General features: G+C 42.5%; 1 protein-coding gene across 1 annotated transcript in view; it reads left to right on the top strand.

The window, feature by feature from the left end:
* Window positions 1-27,545, top strand: part of pde11a (phosphodiesterase 11a) — a 362,432-nt gene that overhangs the window by 194,052 nt on the left and 140,835 nt on the right. The window contains exons 7-10 of the mRNA XM_068034578.1: window positions 7,271-7,403; window positions 14,492-14,567; window positions 15,513-15,580; window positions 17,754-17,846. Coding sequence (XP_067890679.1) covers window positions 7,271-7,403; window positions 14,492-14,567; window positions 15,513-15,580; window positions 17,754-17,846 — 370 coding nt within the window. The remainder of the gene's footprint in view (window positions 1-7,270; window positions 7,404-14,491; window positions 14,568-15,512; window positions 15,581-17,753; window positions 17,847-27,545) is intronic.

Raw genomic sequence — 27,545 nt, 5'->3', positions numbered from 1 at the left:
ATGGCTGCCTTCCCGTTGCAGCACTGAGGCCTCACCTCAGTGCCGCCAGTTTTCAACGGCCAGGGATCCAAAGGCACATGAGGGCCACTTGTCATCCACTTAATCCCAAGCCCCCCATTGAATCACGATCAATTACATGCTAGTGTATTAAAACTAACTGTTCTACAATTTAAATTACATTCCCGTCATATCGGTGACGCTGCATTGGTGATGTCGCACAGCTGACTAAATCTGCAAACATGTCATGACCTGGATTTTCGGGTGGACCCGTCCAATGCTATTTTCTAGCTCCCATACCTCCATTCTCGCTCCAAAACACCTCACTAAATTCAGCTCACTGTTTCATTGAATGTGAGTGCTGCACAACACACCTTTGTTGAATGTGGAGGTGGCAGTTGAGGAACAGCAAACAGATACTGAGGCAACCAGGCTGAGGTTCTTTGCCTGTTTGGTGATTTCTCGGTAAGATCAGCAGCCATGGATGCAGAGAATAGCCTTGTGCTCCTAAGAATTTCTCTTTGTTCAAATATTGCAAGCACTCTGGCATGAAAGCTTCAGGCCTGCTTCCGGGAGAACAGGAAATCATGCGCACAGTGATCAGATACCGTCTGTCTAGCAATTGAGTGAAAACCCTTCGTGTCCACTTAGGCTATGGATTTGATTGAAGGATATTTTATATTCATGTGATATCATCTTAGGCAGCTTGCTCTCGAGGGAATCCTACGCTTGATGAAAAATCTACACCATGTGCAGCCACTGCCTCCTAGTCAGAGAAACAGATGGAAGTGTTTCCCTTACCATCAAAGCACTAGTCAATTAGTTTAGTTTAGTTTAGAGATACAGCACTGAAACAGGCCCTTCGGCCCACCGAGTCTGTGCCGACCATCAACCACCCATTTATACTAATCCTACACTAATCCCATATCCCTATCACATCCCCACCTGTCCCTATATATTTCCCTACCACCTACCTATACTAGGGGCAATTTATAATGGCCAATTAACCTATCAACCTGCAAGTCTTTGGCATGTGGGAGGAAACCGGAGCACCCGGAGGAAACCCACGCAGACACAGGGAGAACTTGCAAACTCCGCACAGGCAGTACCCAGAATCGAACCCGGGTCCCTGGAGCTGTGAGGCTGCGGTGCTAACCACTGCGCCACTGTGCCGCCCCACTGCGCCACTGTGTGTGTGTCCTGCAGACTGCCTAAAGTAGCACATGGTACATCTGTGTCCTAGTTGATCTTGTGAAACAGAAACTGGTCTCCTCTCATGTCAAGGTACATGCCGAGGGCTCCATAAATACAGGCCGCAAGATAGTGATGGTTGTGTCCTAAACATCTCAGACTTTGCTGCACCTACGTTTTTTTGCCCATCATGAATTCTTCTTCCTCCTCTAAATTATCCAGTATGTTTAAAACTCATTCCCTGTCTCTTTTTAGTTCAAAGCCAGCACCAACCACGACTAATGAAGCAATGTATTGGCAGTGATAAATGAAACACAAGTTGAGGACGATTGGGTAAAGCTAATTAATACATGTAGCAAAATGCAGCAACAGCTAATTGAAAACACAGAAAAAGAAAAAAAGTCTTGCCTACATCAAAAACCACTATCCAGCTATAAGAAGCATAAGCAGTTTAGCTCCTGGGATCCCCATGTTCCCTGTTTTCATAGGCAAGCAGAAAGGTATAGCTTCACCTGCAGTGAGGAGATTCAGCTTGGAATTTAGGGTTGACAGGAAGACAGAGTGTTACTTTATCAGAGTGCTATCTTTTCAATGGAAAAGATGTTAACTCTTCAGTTGTAAACATTCAGTTCCTTGAATACGCAAATCTAAACTGTACTGAAGCAAACAACCGATGAAGATGCCTAAAAAGTAGGTGGGATTTGTTTTTAGAAAGGTTATCCTTATTGATCGCCCAGCAACTTGAGTGCTCTATAAAAGCAGGACCTGATCAGTGTAATGATCAGTACCATTATAGTCTTTTGGCAGATGGAGGAAAAAAACTTGCATCTGGATGCACAGTGGTGCAGTGGTTAGCACCGCAGCCTCACAGCTCCAGCGACCCGGGTTCAATTCTGGGTACTGCCTGTGCGGAGTTTTCAAGCTCTCCCTGTGACCGTGTGGGTTTTTGCCGGGTGCTCCGGTTTCCTCCCACCGCCAAAGACTTTCAGGCTGATAGGTAAATTGGCCATTATAAATTGCCACTAGTATAGGTAGGGGAATATAGGGACAGGTGGAGATGTGGTAGGAATATGGGATTAGTGTAGGATTAGTATAAATGGGTGGTTGATGGTCGGCACAGACTCGGTGGGCCGAAGGGCCTGTTTCAGTGCTGTATCTCGAAATAAAAATAAATAAATAAAATACAGTCCAAAGCCATGCAAGAATGTGTTAAGGAGAAGCAGGATACAACATCTGCACATAGTTTGAACTCCTAGCCAGGCGGTTAGCCCTCCACAAGGTTCTGATTTGAATAACATAACTAGAGCTGCTAGCACTTAAGCTCCATCCATTTTTACAATCAAGAGCACATGAGCTGCTGTAACTCTACCTCAATACTACATATCAATTCAAAATCTCTAGTGAATCCAAGGAGTTAATCACCCCTTCACATCTGCCTATGGAGCTCTCTTCTGACAGCATCATTGCCAAGAATTATATATTTTGTGTACAAAAGTTCAAATGCAGAATTATCTATTGCTTGCTGAACCTGTATTACTGGAGTAAACATGGGGAAAATCATTGTCTTGCCAATTGGTACCTTAGTACAATATTTCCAAGTTTGCTACTATCAAGGGTAAAATTCATGAGATATCTGTCCCTGATACCACTATCATCAGCTGATGTTGCAGCAGGATCTATATCTATCTATCTATCTATCTATCTCTCTACCTATCTCTCTGTCCATCTACCTCTCTGTCCATCTATCTCTCTATCCCTCTATCCTCATGTGTGTGTGTGTGTGCATTAATATATATAATATAAACTTGTGATGACCAAAAGATTATGCTATAGGAAATGTGATGTGCAACAGAGTATCTTGATACCTTTCATGGAGTAAAACATGACTCATTCCCCACAAGATGGTCTCTGACTAGTTTGTAAAGAAACAACTGAATCAATACAACAGGCTCTTTGATTCTCTGTATTTTCCCTGGATATAAAAACATAGCAGGGTCATTTGAGACCTCAGGGGATGGATGTCCCTGCCCTTTTGCAAGTCGCTCCAGGCCCAGGTAAGGGCCCTATGCTCAGGATTACAAGCCATGACCAATGCTGGAACCAACAAATTTTCAGTGGTGAAGGCAGAACAGCTGGGACCTCGAAGGAGAATAGCTACTCACAGGCGGAGGATCCTTCGTGAAGAGGACTTGTGTTTCCTTTAAAGGACACATGAGGAAGGCAGTGGGAAACTACCTCATCTAGTTTTTCCCTAGTCATATTGCTCATTTCTCATGCAAGTTTAAAAAAAAGGGAGGCTCTTATGAGGAACTGAAGAGGAAAGCGCAGGACTGTGAGGCCTGAAGAAATGAGCAGAGGATCTGCCCTTGGGCAGATCACTACTACTATACAGATATAAACAATCAAATTGAAGAACCACATTTTTACACACCTACTGCCAATCTGAATTGTCTAGATCACAGTGAGAGACAACAGGGTTAATTCTAACCTTTCGAGATTGGCATTGACGAGGCAATAACAACCTCAAAATAGGGTCAGTAGACATATGCTGGGAGCCAAAGTGCCTGCCTGTTTCAGGCAGTATGCCTTTTAATAAGCAGATAGAGTCCTATAGGACCTTGATTGTCATTTTAAGATTGAGGTAGTCAGGTTGCCCATGGTGCATGCTCTGACCAGTTTCACTGATGATAGAGCCAAAGAGACCATGGAAAGATAAATTTTAATTTGTTTTTATGGTTCTACTGGGCCCCACAAAGTACCACAAGCCTGGGTGTGTCTCCCCTTGGCCTCACCTCTCCTCCCTATCTGAGGACCTACCTGCAGCTGCCAACAACATCCCAGCCATGGCCCTAAATTGGCAAGCTGCCTTGGGGCATCTGTTTAGCATTTGCAGCTCACCAGTTGCATTCAAATAAGGCATGGCTTTCAAAATCACAAGGTTCCAGGTTGAAGTCCCACTCCAGGGCGTGAGCACAAAAATCAAGGCTGACATTCCAGCACAGTACTGAGGGAGTGTTGAACTGTTGGAGGTGCTGTTTTTTGGGTGAGATGTTAAACTAAGGCCCCACCTGCCTGCTCAGGCGGATGCAAAAGATCCCATAACACCATTTTGAAGAAGAGCAGGGGAAATATCCCTGGTGTCCTGGCCAATATTTAACTTTCAATCAACATCACAAAAACAGATTATCTGGTCATTATCACATTGTTGTTTCTGAGAATTTTCTGTGCGCAAATTGACTGCCATGTTTCCTACATTACAACAGTGACATTGGCTGTAAAGCACTTTGAGATGTCTGCTGGTCATGAAAAGTGCTATATGAATGCAAGTCTGTATTTCTTTTTAATGAGTATTGGTCTTTCTAACTTTGACTTTGGTTAATGTTAGATGGTAATGAGGTTGGTTGATTTGTATGGTAGATACCAAAGCAGTAAATAATTCCAACAAGGGAAGCTGATAGTCTTGTATTGCATTGACCTTCACACTTATAATTACATTCATAAATCTGAACTTGTCAGCTAATCTTCTTAGGAAGAATCTTCTTGTGCTGCACCAAGCTAAAGTTATCAACATTGAGAAAAGTGGGCCAATGTAGGAAATATATGCTTGTTTATTAGGTTCATTATGAAACTGTGACTCTTAACAAAGCAACCAAAATAGAATTCTTCACTTTGATGAGATTATCTGCTTCTGATTATTAAAAGTTCTGTTCACTTAAGAAAATCATACATAAAGTTTGGATTTTTAAAGTCAGAAATTTGTAAAGTACTGAAAGGCTGATTTGTCGATTTTAACCCAACCCCTAATCAGGAATGGTGCAGGCAGGAGTAATTGGGAGGAACAACAATTTTGACTCCTGCCACCAGAGGTGACATCATTCCCACCAGCTTTGGGCCAGAGTAAATGTTGGGGCATGTAAATGAAGCCCAGGAATTAAAATCTGGCAGGTTGCGCACTCCGGGGTGAGGGTGGGAGGGGGAGATGCAGATGGTTTATTGCCATTTTTGGCTCCTGTAGCCACAATTCCTTCCCCAAGTTGAAATTGTCCCTTAAATTGCTAGATTTCTATTGTGATAATAGCAGAATAGAATCATCTATACAGCCTTTGAGAAAGTGCCTTTCATGACATCAGGATATCCCAAAGTGCTTTACAGCCAATGAGGTACTTTCAAAGTTTTTATTCATTCATGAGAATGTCAGCATCACTGGCTGGTAAGACCAGTATTTATTACCCATTTCCAATTGCACATGAGAAGGAGGTGGTGAGCTGCCTTCTTGAACTGCTGTAGTCCATGTGGTGTAGATACAACCTGCCAGATATTGTTAGGTAGGGAGTTCCAGGATTTTAATCCAGTGACAGTGAAAGGATAGTGATGAAGGAGACAGTGGCATAGTGGTAATTGTGCTAGACTAGTAATACAGAGGCCCAGGGTAATACCCTGGGGACATGGATTCAAATCCCAGCATGGTAGCTGGTGGAATTTGAATTTAATTAATAAATTCAATTAATTATTGAAAAAATCTGGAATTGAAAGCTAGTCTCGGTAATGGTGCCATGAAGCTATCATCAATTGTCATAAAAACCCATCTGGTTCACTAATGTCCTTTAAGGAAGGAAATCTGCCATCCTTACCTGGTCTGGCCTGCATGTGACTCCAGACCCACAGCAATGTGGTTGACTCTTAAATGCCCTCTGGAATGGTCTATCAAACTACTCACTTGTCTAGGGCAAGTAGGGATGGGCAATGAATGCTGGCCTAACCAGTCATGCCCACATCCCATGAAAGAATAAAGAAAGTCAGGATGATGTGTGATTTGGACAGAAACTTGGAGGTGGTTGTGTACCCATACACCTGCTGCCCTTGTCTTTCAAGGCAGTAGAAGTTGTGGGCTTGTGAGGTGCTTCTGAAGAAGGCTTGGGGAGTTGGGGTCGTGCATTTTGTGGATGATGTACACTACAGCCAAGGTACACCAGTGATGGACGAAGTGAATGTGGTGAATGGACTGCCAATCAAGCAGGCTACTTTGGATGGTGTTGAGCTTCTTGAGTGTCGTTGGAGCTGCACTCATCCAGGCAAGAAGAGAGTATTCCATCACACTCATGACTTGTGTCTTGCAAGCTAGTGGAAAGGCTCTGGGGAGTCAGGAGGTGAGTTACTCACCACAGAATAGTCAGCCATTGACCTGCTGTTGTCATCACCAAATTTATTTGACTAGTCCAGTTACGTTTCTGGTCAATGACCCCGAGGAATTTGATATTGGGGTAATGCCATTGAATGTCAAGGGGAGATAGTTAGACTCTCTCTTATTGGATCTGGTCATTGCTTGGCATTTGTATGATGCAAATGTTACTTGCTACTTATCAGCTCAAGCCTGAATGTTGCCCAGATTGTTCTGTGTGCTGGCATGAATTGCTTCATTGTCTGAGCAATTGTGAATGGAACTGAACATGGTGCAATCATCAGTGAACATCCCCAGCTCTGATCTTATGATGGAGGGAAGGTCATTGATGAAGCAGCTGGAGGTGGTTGGGCCTAGGACACTACCCTGAGAAACTCCTGCAGTAATGTCCTGGGGCTGAGATGATTGGCTGCCAACAACCACAACCATCTTCCTTTGTGTGAGGTATGATTCTAACCAGTGGAGAGTTTTCCTCCTGATTCCCATCGACTTCACTTTTACTAGAGCTCCTTGATGCTACAATCAATCAAAAGCTGCATTGATGTCAAGGACAGTCACTCTCACCTCATCTCTGGAATTCAGCTTTTTGGACCAAGATTTTTGGTCTATGTTTTGACCAAGGCTGTAATGAGGCCTGGAGCTGAGTGTCTTGGCAGAACTCAAACTGAGGAACTGTGAACAGGTTACTGGTGAGTAAGTGCCACTTGATAGCACTGTTGATGACATTTTCCATCACTTTGCTGATGAAAAGACCTTTTAAAGTGTTGTCGTAATAAGGTTGTATATGGGAAATTAGATGATTAAACGCACAGTAATTCTCTTACTATTTAACTGTACAATTTAAATTAAGTGATGTGTCTGTTGTGAGTTTAGAGTAATTGTGTCTTTTATGTTCCTCAAAAGCTTTAAAGACAGCATAGAAAAATCATCATATTCAGATTGGCTAATTAACAACAGCATTGCTGAGCTTGTAGCTTCAACAGGTCTCCCAGTGAACATCAGTGATGCATATCAAGATCCACGGTTCGATGCTGAAGTGAGTAACCCTTCAAACTAGGTCTCAAATAACATGACTGTACAAGTTCTTGTGTGCTAAGAAAGTGACTCCCGTGAGGTGCGGTCCACTTTTACGACATTATCTGCTGGGTGCTGATCTCTGTGATGCTGCTGGGCTCCATTGTATAATGAAGAGACTCAATTGCTATAGAGTGCAAATGGAGGATTTTCCTGTATTTACAGGAATACAAAGATGCAACCTGATGGCAGATTTAATAGACCTACTTTTTCATGGGTGGCTTGCCTGAATATCAGATTGTTTAAGCTAAGGAGTGCAATTGACATGAGGGAGAACTTGTCACCTGTAGTCCTGTAATGAAAAAGCATCTTAAGTTGTAATGGTGGCAATGTCAGCTTAGTGCCGCAGAATTAATACAAGGCCACTTTGATAATTCCATGTTTTTAATGTTATTAAAATAATGGCATTTTGAAAACATTCTAAATATAAAAGCTCCATTAAGACCCCTTTAGAATACTTCAAAATAAGTATTATTGTAATGATCACGGTGGGTATGATGACTTTTTGGAGCTCAATGGAAAAGGCTGCTCACATAATCAACCTTTCACTCTTTATCTTATACACACAATAGTTGGTAATATTCACATTACAGGGTCAAACAGAACATTCTTGCCACTGAAATGAAGCAGCCTGCTGCTGTATTCCTAGTTTTTCAATGACAGAAGAATAATTACTTTATTAGGCCATGTGGCTTACGCTAACATCTATGAATCAGGTTTATTAAAAGTTAAAATTAGGCAACATATTGTATTAAATTAAAACTTCCATCCCTTACCCCTCCCCCGCCCAAACTTTTGTGTTCATCAGGATGAGCAATGTTTACGCTGAAGAATGGAACTCTTCCTATTTCAGCCATTCAGTGATATCACCAAGCACTCCCAGGTCAAATATAGCACAGCACAATAAAGCTTCCACTATTTTCCGAATAACATGCTGTAGCCTCAAGCTGAGAAGAGCAACCTCTACTGCACCAGTGTGACATTTTTCCCATTTCTCACACCTGCCAATTAATACCAGTTTTGTATTATAGCCCATCACCACAAGCAACTGGATTGAAATTACCCAAACTAATTCTGTACAGGACCTTTAGAGCAAGGAGACTCATCCCTCAAACTGGGCTGCATTTGAACTTGGGAGAAAAAGAGCTTGCATTTTATAGCATCTTCCATGACCTCAGGACATTTCAAAGTACTTGACAACTACTTTTGAAGTGCTGTAATGTAGTGAAACGCAGCAGCCAATTTGCGCAGTGTAAGGTTGCACAAACAGTAATGAAATAATGACCATGGGCTGGATTTTACGTCGGGCGGATGGGAGTTGGCCACCGACGTAAAAGTCAGCGGCGAACCCGCTTCTGCCTAGCCTGGGGATCCCGCATTTTACGGGTCCCCGGGCTTTAATTGTTCCGAGGCAGGACTTCCACCCACTTGAGGGAGGAAGTCCCACCTCATTGAGCTGCCGGCCAATCATCGGCCGGCAGCTCTTAGTCCCAGCAGCGCCACTGGGAGCGGAGGCCACTGCTGGGACTGCAGCCCAGCCGAGGACATGGAGCCAGGAGTGCAGGTAGGTTTGGTTTGCCTCGCCGGGGGTAATCGGTCAGGCCCATGTGAGGCAAGGGTTGTTGTCTGGGGGGAAGGGGGTCATCTTGGGTCCTGGGGTGGTTGGGGAAGCGGGGGCGACCCTCAATCGGGCACCCCTGGGGCGCTGAGAGGCCACCTATTTTTATCAGGCAGCTTTTCCCAGCTCCAGGACACACGCTTGCCATGGGTAAAATCCCTGTGGAGGCAGGTGAAGGCCCTTAAGTGGCCGTTATTTGGCAAATTAAAGGCCTTAATTGGCTTGGGGCAGGCGGAACATTTTTCGCCCCTCCCGCCCCACCGCAGGTGAGAGCAGGTTGGGGAGGTCACCCGGAGTCTCCTGCCCAATTTTACGCCACCCCACTGCCACCATCCGGCTCGCTGGGGTGGCGTAAAATTCTGGCCCATATCTCTGTTTGTGATGTTGATTGAAGTTTAAAAATTGGCCAGGACGCTGGGGAACTGCCCTTACTCTTATTTGAATAGTAGCATGGGATCTTTTATGTCCACCTGAGGGAGTAAATGCTGCCCGGAAATTATAGGCCAGTGTCTAACTCACCGTGCCATTCAGTTTACAATATTTAACTTACACTTCCATAGTTCACAAACTAGTAAGATGCACAATATTTCACAATATTTCAAATTATCTTGAACCTGCACCAATACTTGAAAGATAAATTTGTATGTGAACTGAGACGATCGCAATGAGCAGAACGGGCATGAGGCTGCCAAACATATTTCCATGACTGAATATGGAGCTGTCAATGCACTCCTCATCGTGAGAATCAGGTTGCTTCAATTTAGGTTTAGCAGATTTTTACTGCTTGTCAGCCAAAAGACACATTGATACCTGGCTGACATTAATTTGACAGTTTCTTAATAGATGCTAGACCCAAATGAATTCATACCTGATTCCAAGTACCTTTATATTAAATTGACTAATTTCAGAAGCCTACCTCCATAGAATCTATAGGAAGGCTTCCTAGAAATGAGCCTTGATCCTTCAAAGCATTAACTTGGATACATTCCATAAAGGGTTTAAAGTCAATTCCATTTGCAAGAAACATCTCAAAATATCCACTTCTCTGTGTAAATGTGTGCATAGACACATTTCTGGTCTGTCGCATTTGACTTGTATTCTGCCAACTTAATTCTTTTATGGGAATTTCTGGCTTGCAAGCTGCAAAATTCTTATGGCACTGCTTGAAAGCAATCATGTGTAACTATAAAACAAAATCTTCTCTCACATTCAGAATGAAAGGAGAGCTACATTTGTTAACTTGAACCACTCATCTATTTAGAAAAAAAAGTACACCTCCCCCCCATTATTTCCTCTTGGTCTCTGCAGGGCATGCATGACTGCAGCTGGGAAAAAATATGGATGACTTGCTCCCAGATCCTATTAATGCTGCACCCAGCCAGAGCTAGGAGATGCAGCAGCATGGTGTGATGTTACAGCAATAAATGACTCAGTAGAATGGGGGAATAAAAATCTCATTACACTTTGGTACCAAACATTGACGCAAAAAAAAATCCCACAGCACCCTACTGCTTACCCGAGACAATAATCACTTGTTACCATCTCGTACTTACTTAGAGAAGATTACAGAATTATTTTAATTGCAAATATCTGTCCTTTCATTCACCACGTTCCCCCTCCCACCCCCGCCAGCACTGTATAATGAAATAATCTCAACTCATTTAGTTCAACTTTACTTCTATAATCCTTATGATTGGTTTCAGTTTTTTTCCCTATAACATCAAAATTGTTAGTTTTCCAGAAGTAGAAATAACACAAATCTAGGAACTAGCAATTCCTGAGGGCTCAGAGATTCAGCTACTATAGTACATGTAACAGGTGGCTTCATAGTGTCCCCATTGTAAGAACATTGTATCTGTATTCATGTTACTTCCACCATGGGAACAGAAATACCCACAATAAAATTAGAAAAATAGCCAAAAAATGGATATTTTTCAAATTAAAAATAACTTTATTTACTTTATTTAATGCCTAAAAGGCATTAAGGTGGACAAGTCCCCAGGTCCGGATGGGATCTATCCCAGGTTACTGAGGGAAGCGAGAGAGGAAATAGCTGGGGCCTTAACAGATATCTTTGCAGCATCCTTAAACACGGGTGAGGTCCCGGAGGACTGGAGAATTGCTAATGTTGTCCCCTTGTTTAAGAAGGGTAGCAGGGAAAATCCAGGTAATTATAGACCGGTGAGCCTGACGTCAGTGGTAGGAAAGCTGCTGGAGAAGATACTGAGGGATAGGATCTATTCCCATTTGGAAGAAAATGGGCTTATCAGTGATAGGCAACATGGTTTTGTGCAGGTAAGGTCATGTCTTACCAACTTAATAGAATTCTTTGAGGAAGTGACAAAGTTGATTGATGAGGGCTGTAGATGTCATATACATGGACTTCAGTAAGTCGTTTGATAAGGTTCTCCATGGTAGGTTGATGGAGAAAGTGAAGTTGCATGGGGTCCAGGGTGTACTAGCTAGATGGATAAAGAACTGGCTGGGCAACAGGAGACAGAGAGTAGCAGTGGAAGGGAGTTTCTCAAAATGGAGACGTGTGACCAGTGGTGTTCCACAGGGATCCGTGCTGGGACCACTGTTGTTTGTGATATACATAAATGATTTGAAGGAAAGTATAGGTGGTCTGATTAGCAAGTTTGCAGACGACACTAAGATTGGTGGAGTAGCAGATAGTGAAGGGGACTGTCAGAGAATACAGCAGAATATAGATAGATTGGAGAGTTGGGCAGAGAAATGGCAGATGGAGTTCAATCAGGACAAATGTGAGGTGATGCATTTTGGAAGATCCAATTCAAGAGTGAACTATACAATAAATGGAAAAGTCCTGGGGAAAATTGATGTACAGAGAGATTTGGGTGTTCAGGTCCATTGTTCCCTGAAGGTGGCAACGCAGGTCAATAGAGTGGTCAAGAAGGCATACGGCATGCTTTCCTTCATCGGACAGGGTATTGAGTACAAGAGTTGGCAGGTCATGTTACAGTTGTATAAGACTTTGGTTCGGCCACATTTGGAATACTGCGTGCAGTTCTGGTCGCCACATTACCAAAAGGATGTAGATGCTTTGGAGAGGGTGCAGAGGAGGTTCACCAGGATGTTGCCTGGTATGGAGGGCGCTAGCTATGAAGAGAGGTTGAGTAGGTTAGGATTATTTTCATTAGACAGACGGAGGTTGAGGGGACCTGATTGAGGTGTACAAAATCATGAGAGGTATAGACAGGGTGGATAGCAAGAAGCTTTTTCCCAGAGTGGGGGATTTAATTACTAGGGGTCACGAGTTCAAAGTGAGAGGGGAAAAGTTTAGGGGGTATATGCGTGGAAAGTTCTTTACGCAGAGGGTGGTGGGTGCCTGGAACGCGTTGCCAGCGGAGGTGGTAGACGCGGGCACGATAGCGTCTTTTAAGATGTATCTAGACAGATACATGAATGGGCAGGAAGCAAAGAGATACAGACCCTTAGAAAATAGGCGACAGGTTTAGATAGAGGATCTGGATCGGCGCAGGCTTGGAGGGCCGAAGGGCCTGTTCCTGTGCTGTAATTTTCTTTGTTCTTTGTTCTTTGAACTGTGGAAAGATATTTGAATGTAGAAGTACTGTTAAATAAAAAGACTGTTATCAACTTAACTTTTCAAAACATCTTTTTAAAAAAGCACATCCCCTTTAATTTTCTCCTTCCCCATCCTGAAAGCTATGACTCATGCTAGGGTACAGTTCATAGAGTCATAGAGAGATACAGCACTGAAACAGGCCCTTCGGCCCACCGAGTCTGTGCTGACCAGCAACCACCCATTTATACTAATCCTACATTATTCCCATATTCCCTACCATTCTCCTACCTACACTGCGGGCAATTTACAATGGCCAATTTACCTAGCAACCTGCAAGTCTTTGGTGGTGGGAGGAAACTAGAGCACCCGGCGGAAACCCACGCGGTCACAGGGAGAACTTGCAAATTCCGCACAGGCAGTACCCAGAACCAAACCCGGGTCGCTGGAGCTGTGAGGCTGCGGTGCTAACCGCTGTGCCGCCCCATGTTCAATGTTTACTAATGCCATCCAGTACCTCACAAAGTGATCATTCTGCATGTGTGAAATCAGAGAATATCAGCAGGCTATTCAATTATGGGTGGAGAGGGAAAATCAGAGCTGAGCCTAATCCTCTTCTCATCTGTACATATACAGTTGTGGCCACTGGATAGTGAACAGGAGCACAAAACCAGTTTAATTTATCTTTATTCCAGGACACTGAGGACAATGAGATTAGCTGACATCCCACAGGTTGCAAATTGAACATGGGACCTTCTGTTCTGTATGGTTCAGTTGTACACTAACCTTACCAATGCAACCATCAAACAAGCATCCAGCTAACTTTTATAAAAATGTTTTTTGCTTCTTTTTATATATTAAATGGTCCAAAAGTAGAAATCACTGCTTACTGCTAAGAGGACACACATCTGGAGCTTTAGTTTTGAATATCCTTGCACAAATAGCTAGTCATAAATTAAACTGATTAACAAGTTTATATGCAAAAGGATTCAAAAACTGTAAGCCCTGTTTTAGGATTCTCTGTTAAATGAGATTGTTGAACTGTACTGTACATTGTCCAGATAACATTATAGTTTCCATAATAACTCCCTACCTACCCCATAAACCTTTACAGATGATTTTATGAAAAGGTCACATATTGGGATCACGAATATTGTACATCATTCAGTGACTTGACATATTTGCTCCTTAAAGCCATAACTGTCTTTTATTCTCTCGATAGCTTGTAGCTTAATAAGCTCTAAATATAGATCATGCAACAGACTGCAGCATTAATGTCACATTTATCACTGCTTGACCAAATGGAGTCATAACTCGTAGCACATCCTCAAATATGGAGAGTGCATTTAGCTATATAGGTGCTGGGGTAATTTTATACTCGCTGCAATCTAACATGAAAACAGTTAATATTATTACTTCTGACGTACTTACTGCTTACTTACTTTGGCTGGATTTGGTCATGGCTCCCTTCTTCTGATTTAGTCAGTAGTGGTGCCCCACCGTACCAATCTACTAGTTAATGGCCGGAATTTTACACCGCCCCAGTGGGTCGGATGGTGGCATGGGAGGTGGCATAAAATTGAGTGGCAGGCTCCGGGAGGCCTACCCGCCCTCCTTCCGCCTCCAGACAAGTTTACGGCGTCGGGCGGGGGGTGGGAAACGGCCTGCCTGCCCGAGGCCAATCAAGCGGGTTTGATTGGGAAGCGGGTTCACCACCGAGTTTCACGTCGGACTCCGGCTCCCATCCATCCACCGTAAAATTCTGGCCAATATCTCTAGAAGATTTTTGTCTGATTAACTTCTACTGTGTAGTATTCAATTAAGATTAAAGTCTTACTTTTGATATCAAATATACCATTTAAAGAAACTGCTTTGCTTTTGCATTTAGGCTGATCAGATTTCTGGTTTCCATACCCGTTCAGTCCTTTGTGTACCAATATGGAACAGTGGCCATCAAATAATTGGTATGTGTTTAATGATTCCTTTAATTTAATTTACATTTATTTTAACATTCAATTTGATAAGTTTTCAAAGTCAATATGTTCTTGAGCAGACAAATAGCAAAAGGGAAAAACCTCTAAATGGGACAGGTGCAAATGTACATTCCAGCACTACCTGTCATGCTGATTTCCTGTTCTTCATGTGGGACACTTTCAGCAATTCTCAGCCAGGCTGTATGGGTGGCAGGATGAAGTAATGTATTGACATTAGATGTCCCTGCATGTAAATGGAAAGAAAGACAAAGAAAAAGTCAGCATGGCTTTGGTTCCTTCTCCCTCCTTTGAGTTGCTGTTTCGACATGGTTGATCATCGAGCAGTACTGAGGACAGCTTTACTTCCAGACTGTTCTTTCCTGTTTGATGAAACACAAATGAGCTGATGATCAGCTCATCATGAGAAATGATTAATCTAAACATAAACAGGGAAACACAACAGTGTGTTGGAGCACCAATGATGCATGCCATGGAGTGAAAGTGTGGGAGTTCACAGTTTCTCCAGGAAGTGCAGCCATGTCCTAATGGGGACATACCTAGCAGTATTCATGCATCTTCCACAGATTAAGCAAGAAAAATCACCTTGGCCACTGTCGTACATAATGAGTGGATGGTTTTGAAACATATTGGTGAAGCCCTGTCAGAGGGTCACCAGTGCACCCTCTCAGCAATGTATGGTGCCTAATGCAAGGAAATATAAACAGGAAGGGCAGAAAATATAAATTCCTTTAAAAAAACAAGTACTATCCTTTAAAAAATCTGACAATAAAATAGAGACTGCAAAAATATGGAAATATTCAAATCAGTTGCCTTAAACACCATTTTAAGACGACTTATCTTCCAGTTCAATAACTCAATGTTAGGATTTCAACTTGTCATGTCTATTACAGGTACTAACATTCATTTGACTTTCAGGTGTGGCACAGGTCCTCAATAGACTTGATGGACAACCATTTGATGATGATGACCAGCGACTGTTTGAGGTAAAGAAACCAATTCGGATTTTCTTACTGCCAGACCAACTAAGCAGTTTGTAGCATGGTAACTATTCAGCCACCATTTGGATTTAAAACTAGAGAGCTTCAGTGAGGCTACAACTATTAATAATTAAAATCCTGCAAAGATCTATTTCCACAGAAAAATTCAATGCTCGAGTTATCCAGATGTGGCAGTCAGCCCATCTTAGTTCATCCAGATTTTTTTAAAATTAAATTCGCCCTGTACCATGTAACCCATCTCTAAGCTTTTCATCTCCTACCATGCTAAATGTTGATTACTTTTTGTGTGAATATGTTTTTCCTTGCATTTGTCCCAAATTGTTTGAGTGCTTTGAAGTAATGGTCTGGATTTATCTTACCTATTCTGTCTATTTCTATAAATTTCAAAGTAAAAGAGCACTGATTTCATTCCTATAGTTATCCTTTAATGTATGGTCTCTTCGCTAATTGGCCTCTTGCTGTTACTAAGAATTTCTTGCTGTTGTGTTTGGTGTCTGAAGCTAGTTCAAAAGCAGTATTCTCATTTCAGGTGCTGCAGTGACCCTCTAATCACCCCTTTAACATGCTTTAGAAGTTTCCAATGACCTTTTGAATCGAAGCCCCTCTTCTCTCTTCTCACTTTGTGAAGCTCATTTTTCTTTCTCATTTCATTTCTGATTGTTCTGCAAGGTGATGTCATTGTATTAAAAGCATTGCTCACGTGAAGCAAAATTTGGGTGCAGTATTTGCTTTTATAAAGAATAGTTTATTCGCTATCCAGACTTAACTTTTCTAAGAACCACAAAATGTTTGCTGTTTCAGTCTAAATGTCAATTTACGTTTAGGGGTCAATTTTACAAATCCCTATCTTTGACTTCATTGGGTAGAAAATTGCAGGCAGCTTTCCTGTTGTTGATGTGAGGCCTCATCTTTAGTGCATACAGGAAATCAGTTGGCAGGTAATAGGTGTTAACAGGAACAAACTGATATCCTGTACGCGTTAATGAAAATTTTTTGGGGAGGAAGAAAGAGAACAAATAACACTCCATTTTAAATGTCTTCATTAAACTCCTATTTAATGAAGCTGTGCCATCCCTAATATAACATTTATTAAATATTGATAATTAACACACTGCTATAATTAAATATTTGTACCAATGTAAAAAAGTGATAAAAGTGTAATGTTTTTCATTTTAATAGGTGTTATCATATTTGAAACTGTTATAATGTATTAATTTTATTGTACCATCTTACTAAAGTATTCACTATAATTTAGCTTTGCAATAGCAGAGTATTTGACATTTAAAATCAAAGCGTAATTTTGCAATGATTTTAAAGCATTGTTCAGTTAATACATCAGCAGAGCATTTTCAGGTTATTTGATAAAGCTTCCCAATTCTGAACAATCACCATAAATTTCAGAACGGCCAGATCAGTTTCAGTTTGTGGAATCAAATGGGACAGAAACATTTTCAGTGTTTGACAACCAATTTTTATTCAAGATTATGTGTCCAACATTTAAAACCCAATCATATTTCTGTACATAGTTTCATTCCACTCAGTGTGGACTTAGTTGCAGGTTTGCTGAAAAATCACAAGATTTATTACGGTCATTGAGCGGCATTGTATGAAGACACTTATTTATAAGTGTGGTATTGCTGTTATCAATCCTATTTAATCAGAACAGAATTGCAAATGTGTTAATCACTAAACATTACAGCAGATATTTAAAACTGCAGGTTACTGTGCTTTCTAGAATCTGATTTTCTTTTAACTAGATCACTTTTTAAAGACCAAGAAAAAAAAACTTCTAAACCTTTAAAATCTGCATTACAATTTCAAAGATTATAATGGTCTGTTATTGGTCAGGTGGCTGAAAAATACGTGAAATGTATTTGAAGCAGAGTGGTCATTATACAGAGAAATACTAGACAATGGTGCACGTTAATAGGCTGTAGGTTTATCCCTGACAATGAAATCTACTGCAATTTTACACCAGAATAATTCCTTTTTTCCACAAAACTCACCTAAACATGGAAAAGTCAAAAGTACTTGTGGCCAGCATCAACCTTAGGATTTAAAGCCCATTATTATCAATCTTGGGTCCGTAACTATGGAGAAAGATTATACAGGTAGAACTTACATTTTTAAATTGTGATTCTGTTAATACTTTTTTCAGGCATTTGTTATTTTCTGTGGCCTTGGTATCAATAACACCATAATGTATGATCAAGTGAAGAAATCCTGGGCAAAGCAATCTGTAGCTCTTGATGTGAGTATCTACTCAACTTTATACATTGTACTAAAACAGAAGTCTTTCTTTCATATATAACATAGTCATAGTAAACTACAATCACATCTAGAAGCCCTTGCGATTCATGAAGATTATGGAGTTGTTTGAAGGAACCTGCAGGGTGACAGTACAGTCAATGAAACACTGGACTTGGGAGAACACTGCAATATGAGCCCTATCCTGCTGCTTCCATATATCCAATGGGAAAATGATGAATATGTTTGCTGTAACAAACAAGGCATCAGTCAACTGCTTAATGCAAGGATGGACTGCACACTGAGTGATGTTACTGATATCCTGTGTAGCAGCCAGGAAGGAGCCAGAGGCAAAGAACCTCAGGCAGTAATAACCTCGACTGCAATGGACAATAATATACTGTGACAGATGGTTACAGGTCTTGTTGCAGGAGGCAACACAATTCTGTGACAGTGTCACTACAGAAATGAAGCCTCCTGATGCCCTACTCCTCAGAAAACTATAAATATGCTGCCCTGGGCCTATACACTCTATTGGTAGGGTAAAAATTCTTTCCAATACTCCTCCTGTTTAGTCTCCCTCAAACTGCAGCTACGTTTGCTCTTTTCTCTGCCCGTTGCTGCTTTTGTTCCTCTTCCTTTTGTCAGAGTGGCATTCCCAGAAGGATCCCAATGAAGAAATAGGTGTAAATAAAAGCAAAATACTGCGGATGCTGGAAATCTGAAATTAAAAACAGAAAGAGCTGGAAATACACAGCAGGTCTGGCAGCATCTGTGGAGAGAAAAACAGAGTTAAAGTTTGAAGTCTGTGACTTTTCATCAGAACTCAAAGAAGACATAAGTGTAATGGCATTAAGAGTTCAGAATGTTCCACAGCAAACTACAACCGCTTCAAAATTGTCTAAGTAACAAAAAAAAACATTACCTAATGCCAGCAAAATGTGTCCAAACATTTATCTGCAGTTTTACTCGAGAGCAGGTGAGTAATTCTTTAAATACTGCCGAAATGTCCATCTCCTGACTTACACCACTCATGATTTGTGGGCAGGATTGGGCAGAGATTAAAATAGTGTTGGGAGTTGTAAGTCTATCACTTAACTTCAATTTGCATATTATTGATGCTCTGTCTGTTTTCTGCCAGAGCTCTAGTCACCGAGATTGAGGTTTGTCTGAAAATCAGCACAGGCAGAAATGCAGCAGGGAAGCCGGCATTTCTATTTCAAGTGCTATTTTGGTTCCGCTATTCTAGTTGTTTTTTCAGCACAAACAGCATAGCAGGGACTCAACTATCATCCCTGTTGTGTCCAGTTTTGAATGCTCTACTTTAGCAGGGATATCGAGGTCATAGCTAGGGTATAAAAGAGGCATGCCTTTAGAGAGCTTAAATTTAAGATCGTCAAAAGAATGAAGTGAGAGATTTGGAGGTTATTAATACAGAAGATTGCTAGGATATGGAATACACACAAAAATGCACTTTTGGAAGCACAACCCACAGTAGCTTTTAAAAGGGAAGTGGATAATTATTTAGTTTTTTTATTTTATTTTTTATTTAGAGATACAGCACTGAAACAGGCCCTTCGGCCCACCGAGTCTGTGCCGACCATCAACCACCCATTTATACTAATCCTACGCTAATTCCATATTCCTACCACATCCCCACCTGTCCCTATATTTCCCTACCACCTACCTATACTAGGGGCAATTTATAATGGCCAATTTACCTATCAACCTGCAAGTCTTTGGCATTATCCGAAAGAGAAAAACTTAAAAAAGGTATGGAGAAAAGGTAGGGGAATCAGAATGTGGATAGCTCTTTCAGAGAGACCGTACAGACACTATGGGCAAAATTTTAACTGGCAAGGGTGGGCAGGGTTTAAATCACCCAAAACATGCTGCCGCGTCGGAAACTCGACATGATCCAGCTTTCTTATGACTTTTACCGGGTGCGTTTAGAGAGGCATGGCAAACCTATGTGGAGATGTCAGCTTACTAATTTAAATATGCTAAGAGGCAATTAATTCAGATTTTAATGGATTTTCTGAGCTGTCTGAAACTCACCAGGGTCAACAAGGCAAGAGCATAGTAGGGATGAAATTGACAGGATGGAAAGCCTTTAAAGATTAAAACTGCACAGCTGTTTTCCTGCCTATGTGAAAAGTTTATGCTTACAGGACTTTTTCTGAGATTGTGTTTTCACTGCTTTACAGGTGATTTCCAAAATGTTGGAAGTCATTTCACTTATTTTGGACTTTGTTGACTTTGATCTGCACTTCCCTGCTGACAGCCTTCTCTGTAGCATGAGAGTAACATATGCAGCTATACCTTGGTCCTTTGATGAGGTCTAAGAGGCGCAGCAACACTAATAGTAGCAGGAGGAACACCAACACCAGCAGCAGTTGCTTTCTCCTTGGCCACATAATGCCCCACAGGACAGAGGGGATGGGCACAGAGCTGCAGCTTGAAAGAGGCACCAACCCCTGGACAGGATATACAGACAGAGCATTAGTTTTCTTGACATGATGGAGCAGCAGTGTCTCAGGAGGCTTACACTTTTCCAGCAGGTCGTTGCTGACATCTGCAGCTTCCTGGAATGGAGACCTCCTTCCCAGAGGACCAGGTGGGCATGCATTGCCTGTTAGCCATCACCACAGCCCTGAATTTCTTCACCTCCAGTTCCTTCCAGGGATCTATTGGTGACACCTGCAGGATTTCACAATCTGCTGCACACAAGTGCATCTCCCATGTGACCGATGCCATGTTTGCCAGGGCCGTCACTTACATCCACTTTGCTACTGATGAGGACAGTCAGACACAGAGGGCTCTCACATTTACTACAGTGGCTGGATTCCCACAGGTACAGGGAGTCATAGACTGCACATATGTGGCAATCAAGGTTCCCTTAGTAGGCTTTGTCAATCAGAAAGAATTCTACTCCATCAATGTTCAGCTGGTATGTGACCACCAGAAAGTTTTATGCATGTCTGTACAAAATATCCTGGAAGTTGCCCTGATGCCTTCATTCTGCGACACTCACATCTCCAAACAGAGTGAGTGAATAACTCCTTGGAGACAAGGGCTACCTTTGAGGGACCTGACTGATGATGCCAGTCAGAAGCCCTACCATTGATGCAGAGGAAAAATACAACTGAAGCCACATGAGCACAAGAATCGCCATTGAGCAAGACATTGGGTGCTGAAGTGCTCAAGTTACTGGACAGATCTGGGGTTGCCTTTCAGTATGTACCAGCATGTGTATCCAGAATGGGAGTGGGTCTTCCATGCTTTAAACAACATGATGCTGCAGGAGGAAGAAGGTGATGACCACTCTGCATCTTTGGAGAAGGAACCTGGTGTGACCAGGGTGCCTGCAGCCACTCACCTAGCTGCCAGCGAAGCTCGCAACAGATTCATCCAGGCACAGCTCAAATGGGCCGAGTGAGTGAAGCCTTATGGCACAACAATGTTGAACCCATTGCCCCTCCTGCCAACCCCAACACTAACCATTCTCACAGGCAATCACACCCATTACTCATCTTCCATTCTAATCATATCATTCTCCTCGAGGTTAATCTCCATTTGGAAGGCAAGAGACAACAAAGGAGATGAATGGACAATAGAGATTTGAAATAAAGTGCATGATTCATTTACATATGCAATAAATTAATACACTGACTTTGTCATAATCACCCAAGTGAATCCCCTTGTGCAACTAAAGTCTTCCTCTTCCGCTTTCTATTACTGCTATGTGGTGCTACCCCTGTGGCTTCAACATAGCTAGAGACAGACTATTTGTTCCCCTGCTCTGATAGTTGAGATGCCTATGGCAGATGTTCTCTGGATCTTTAAGCCTTGAGGTCCTGCCAAGAACCGACTCACCTGCACCTATGCAGAAGCAGATTTGATCATCAGACAGAAGACAGCATGTGGGGCTTTGTCTGAGGCAGTGGGGGGCAAAGGATGAGAATTGGGAGTGCCTTGAGAAGTGTCCCCACTTCCATTTGCCCTTTCTCCATCTTCCCTCTAATGCCCCACCCACACTTCCCTGCTAAACCAAGAGCTGGAGAGCATTTTGCTACACTTCAGTGATGTGTTAAATAGCCAAGGCAAGATTTTCATCCATCCTCTTTAAAGTGGCAGATGTACAGGCCATTCATTAGGGCAAGCATGCACGTCTGATTCTCCATGCAAGTGGCTACTGTTCTGTGGAGGTGGACATCAGCACAAAGGCCTGAGCCATCATGCCACTCACGGCAGAGACAGATTCCTCCAATTTCTCTCCAAAAGTGAGCATTGTCTCTCGGACGCTGACAAAACCACACACCTGTTGCACCTCCAGATCAGCATCTGCGTCCAGCTGAACAGAGTTTTGAGGGTCCTGCACCATTTGGGGACTCACCATTGCTCTCCCTGTCTCCAGCACCTCTTCCTGTTCACGTGATGTGTGCTTCACCATGTGACAACCTAGTTATCTCCCTTGGGAGTCCTCACCAAAGTGTGTTTCTGAGCTGGTGAAAGGAGTGCATGAGACATATGATGGTGCTCCTCAGAGTGTGCACCCTCTTCTAAGGAGTCTTCTGCCTCTTCCCACAAAATCTACCTCTGCCTTAAAAATATTCAAAGACTCTGCTTCCACCACCTTTTGAGGAAGAGAGTTCCAAAGGCTCACAACCCTCTGAGAGAAACAATTTCTCCTCATCTCTGTCGTAAATGGGCAACCCCTTATTTTTAAACAGTGATCCCTAGTTGTAGATTCTCCCACAAAAGTAAACATCCTTTCCACATCCACCCTCAAGACCCCTCAGGATCTTATATGCTTCAATCAAATCACCCCTTACTCTCCTAAACTCCAGCAGATGCAAGCCTAGCCTGTCCAATCTTTCCACATAAGACAACCCACCCATTCCAGGTGTTAGTCGAGTAAACCTTCCCTGAACTATTTCCAATGCATTTACATCCTTCCTTAAATAAGGAGACCAATACTGTACACAGTACTCCAGATGTTGGCTCACCAATGCCCTGTATAACCAAAGCATAACCTCCCTACTTTTGCAAAATACTGCGGATGCTGGAAATTTGAAAGAAAAACAGAAAGTGCTAGAAATACTCAGCAGGTCAGGCAGCATCTGTGGACAGAGAAGTAGAGTTAACGTTTCAGGTCTGCGACCTTTCCTCAGTTCTGATGAAAGGTCACAGACCTGAAACATTGGGCTGAATTCTATAAGCCTGCCACAAATAAAATGGCGGCCTGCCCATGCAAGCCACACGCCAAAGAACCGCCAACAATGTTGTCAGCTGCCTGTGCACAGGCGCTGATGCCATTTTTAAAGGGCTGTCAGCCCTACTGGGACATTTAAATATTTAAAGTGAAATTGAATTAAAATAAATAAATACATTTCTTTTGCTCCTCTCCCACCACCGCCCCCATATCAAATTAATTATTTGCTGTTTCCCCCCAAACCACTTATCTTCATTATCTGACCTTCCCCCACCCCACAAATTGCATAAACTTTAAACTACAACCCTTCCCACCATCCCCTACACCCCATGACGCTAATTTTGCCCCGTCTCCACCCGCACCCCACCCCCACCCCCGCACTGAAAAACTTACTTCCTCCCCCCCACTCCCTACCAGTGTTGTGCCTTGTTTCCCCAGACGGGGATCCGAAGGTGCGGCAGTGCCAGCCACCGGGGTGAAGATCGCGACGGGACATCAGGAGGCGACGGAAGAGTCATTAATGCAGGCATTTTAATTTATTTAAATATTTAAATTGTGGTCCCATCACCGTGCGACACGGGAGCCGCCACCGACAGCAATATTGGGCCAGGCCCTGCCAGTGTTATAGTCCATGGCAGGCCTCATCCATGGCCATCTTCATGCCCGCCCCACCATGGAACTCAACATCAAGGGCTCAATAAAATCCAGTCCGTTAACTCTGCTTCTCTCTCCACAGATGCTACCTGACCTGCTAAGTATTTCCAGCACTTTCTGTTTTTATTCCCTACTTTTGTATTCAATTCCCCTCACAATAAACAATAACATTCTATTTGCATTCCTAATTACTTGCTGTACCTGCATACTAACCTTTTGCGATTCATGCACTAGGACACCCAGATCCCTCTGTATCTCAGAGCTCTGCAATCTCTCACTATTTAGATAATATGCTTCTTTTTTATTCTTCCTGCCAAAATGGACAATTTCCCACTTTCCCACATTATACTCCATTTGCCAGATCTTTGCCCACTCACTTAACCTATCTATATCCTTTTGTAGCCTCCTTATGTCCTCATCACAACTTATTTTCCTACCTATCTTTGTGTCATCAGCAAATTAGCAACCATACTTTCGATCCCTTCTTCCAAGTCATTTATATAAATTGTAAAAAGTTGAGGCCCCAGCACCGATCCCTGTGGCACACCACTCGTTACATCTTGCCAACCAGAAAATGACTCATTTATGCCTACTCTCTGTTAGCTAGCCAATCTTCTATCCATGCCAATATATTACCCCGTACACCATGAGCTTTTATTTTCCACAATAACCTTTGATGTGGGACTTTATCAAATGCCTTCAGGAGATCTAAGTGCAGTACATCCACCAGTTCCCCTTTATCCACTTCAAGGTTATTGCTTCAAAGAACTCCAATAAATTGGTTAAACATGATTTGCCTTTCACAAAACCATGTTGAATCTGCCTGATTACCTTGAATTTTTCTAAGTGTCCTTCTATAATGTCTTTAATAATAGCTTCCAGCATTTTCCATATGATAGATGTTAAGCTAACTGGCCTGTAGTTTCCTGCTTTCTGTCTCCCTCCCTTTTTGAATAAGGGAGTTACATTGCCTATTTTCCAATCTAATGGAACACTCCTCAAATCTCAGGAATTTTGGAAAATTAAAGCAATGCATCAACTATCTCACTAGCCACTTCTTTTAAAACCCTAGCATGCAGCTCCAACAATTTGCTCAGTACCACTGTCCTGGTGATTGTAATTTTTTTGAGTTCCACCCTCCCTTCCATTTCGTGATTTACAGCTATTTCTGGGATGTTACTTGTATCCTCTATAAGAACATAAGAACTAGGAGCAGAAATAGGCAATTCAGCCCCTCAAGCCTGCTCCGCCATTCAATATGATCATGGCTGATCTCATCTCGGCCTCAACTCCACTTTCCTGCCCACTCTCCATATGGTGAAGATAGATGCAAAATACCTGTTCAATTCATCTGCCATCTCCTAATTTTCCATGATTAATTCCCCAGACTCACTTTCTATAGGACCAAGACTCACTTTGTTAACTTTTCTTTTTTAAATATGTATAGAATCTCTTACTATCTCTTTTTATATTTCTAGCTAGCTTTCTCTCATACTCTAATTTTCCCTCATTATTAATCTTTTAGTCATTCTTTGCTGTTTTTTATATTCTGTCCAATCTTCTGACCTGCCACCTATCTTTGTGCAATTATTTGCTTTTTCTTCAATTTTGATACAATCTTTAACTTCTTTAGTTAACTATGGATGGTGGGTCCTCCCCATGAATTTTTCTTTCTTGTTGGAATGTATCTATTCTGCGTATTCTGAAATATCCCCTTAAATGTCTGCCATGGCATCTCTATTGAGCTATCCCTTAACTTAGATTGCCAGTTCACTTTAGCTAGGTCTGCTTTCATGCCCTCATAATGGCCCTTATTTAAGTTTTAAATACTACTCTTAGACCCACTCTTCTCTCCCTCAAACTGAATGCAAAATTCAGTCATATTATAAGGCGTCTCGGGGCGCCTTCACTATGAGGTTATTAATTAATCCTATCTCGTTGCACAATATCAGGACTAGTATAGCCTGCACTCTGGTTGGCTCCAGAATGTGCTGTTCTAAGAAACTATCCTGAATACATTCTATGAACTCCTCAGGCTGTATTTTAAGAGCCCACCGCCGATCTCGGTGATGAGCTCAAAAAATGATGGCCCGTCCTTGTGGGCTGCACACCAAAGAGCCACCACGATCTCCCACGCGACAGCTCATTTAAATAGCCGGGGCGGCCTGCCCCCCACAATCACATAGAGAGGGAAGGCTGTCCGTCCCCAGCATTGGCGTCAGCTGCCTGTGTGCAGGTGCTGGCACCATTTTTAAAGGGCAGCCAGCCCTCTCAGGTTATTTAAATTTTTAAAGAAGTATCCCCCAAAATTTCTGCAATAAATTTCTTACGCCCCTTCCCCACCCCCCAATAAAAATTACATTAACTATTTGCCCTTCCCCCCCCCCAAAATACTTACCTTTTAAATGTGACCTACCCCCCGAGACTGCACAAAGTTTAAAGTTCACCCCTTCCCACCATCCGCTACACTGATTACGTTTATTTGACCCCGTCTCCCCCCACCAGAAAATATTAACTCCTCCCCCCTCCCCACCAGTGTCACGCTGGCTTTCCCCGGACAGGGAATTGAAGGCGCTGGAGTGCCAGCCACCACTCTGACAATCATGGCGAGCCTGTAAGATACATTAAGTGCATTTAAATGTATTAATTTTATTGATTTTAATATTTAAATTCAGCTCCCATCGCCCAGCGGCGGTGTGGGGGTGGGTGGGGCCACCACAGAGCCTGTCCACCACCAGGAGGATCAGGCTGGGCCCTTCTGGCATTGAGCTCTGTGGAGGGCTTCTTCCGGACCCATGTGGAGGGCTTCTTCCGGACCCATCTTCAGGCTCCCCCAACACGGATCACAACCTCAGGGACTTGGTAAAATCCAGCCCCTCATCTAGGCTACCTTTGCCCATCTGATTTTTCCAGTCTATATTTAGATTAAAATCCCCCATGATTACTGCTGTACCTTTCTGACAAGCTCCTATTATTTCTTCCTTTATACCTCGTCCTACCATGCAGTTACTGTTAGGAGGCCTGTACACCACACCCACAAGTGACTTCTTGCCTTTATCATTTCTCATCTCTACCCAAACCGCTTCTACATCCTGGTTTCCTGAACTTAGCTCATCCCTCTCTATTGCACTAATACATAATTAATTAACAGATCCAACCCTCCACCTTTTCCTAGCTTCCTGTCCTTCCTAAATGTCATGTACCCTTCAATATTCAGGTCCCAATCTATGTCATCCTGCAGCCATCTCTCTGTATTGGCTATCAGATCATATTTATTTCTATTAGTGCTATCAGTTAATCTGTTTTGTTCTGAATGCTATGTGCACTCAGATACAGAGCCTTTAGTTTTGTCCTTTTACTATTTTTGTAACCTCTAGCCTTATCTGTTGATTTACTCTAGATTTGTACTCTCTGTCCCTTCCTGTCACGGTCTGTTTATCATTTTCCATATTAATACCTTTCTCTCTTGCCTTGTCTCCACTCCTTGATTTACCATATCTTCCCAATTTTGATCCCTCGTCCCCACAGAATCACAAAATGGTTATGGTGCAGAAGGAGGCCATTCAGCCCATCATGTTCGCACTGGCTCTCTGAAAGAGCAATTCCCTCAGTCCCATTGTCCTGCCTTCTCCCCATAACCCTGCACATTATTCCTTTTCATGTAACTATCTGATTCCCTTTTGAATGCTTTAATTGAACCTGCCTCCACTGCTTTCTCAGGCAGCGCATTCCAGACCTTAACCACTCGCTGCGTGAAAAAGTTTTTCCTCATTAGTTTTAAGCCCTCTCTACTTCCCTAGTTATGCGGCTCACTTGAACACTGGTCCCGGCACA

This window comes from Heterodontus francisci, chromosome 7 (genome assembly GCF_036365525.1).
Source record: "Heterodontus francisci isolate sHetFra1 chromosome 7, sHetFra1.hap1, whole genome shotgun sequence".
NCBI lineage: Eukaryota > Metazoa > Chordata > Chondrichthyes > Heterodontiformes > Heterodontidae > Heterodontus > Heterodontus francisci.
Note: the sequence above shows the minus strand (reverse complement) of the source record. Positions and strands in the feature narration are given on the sequence as shown.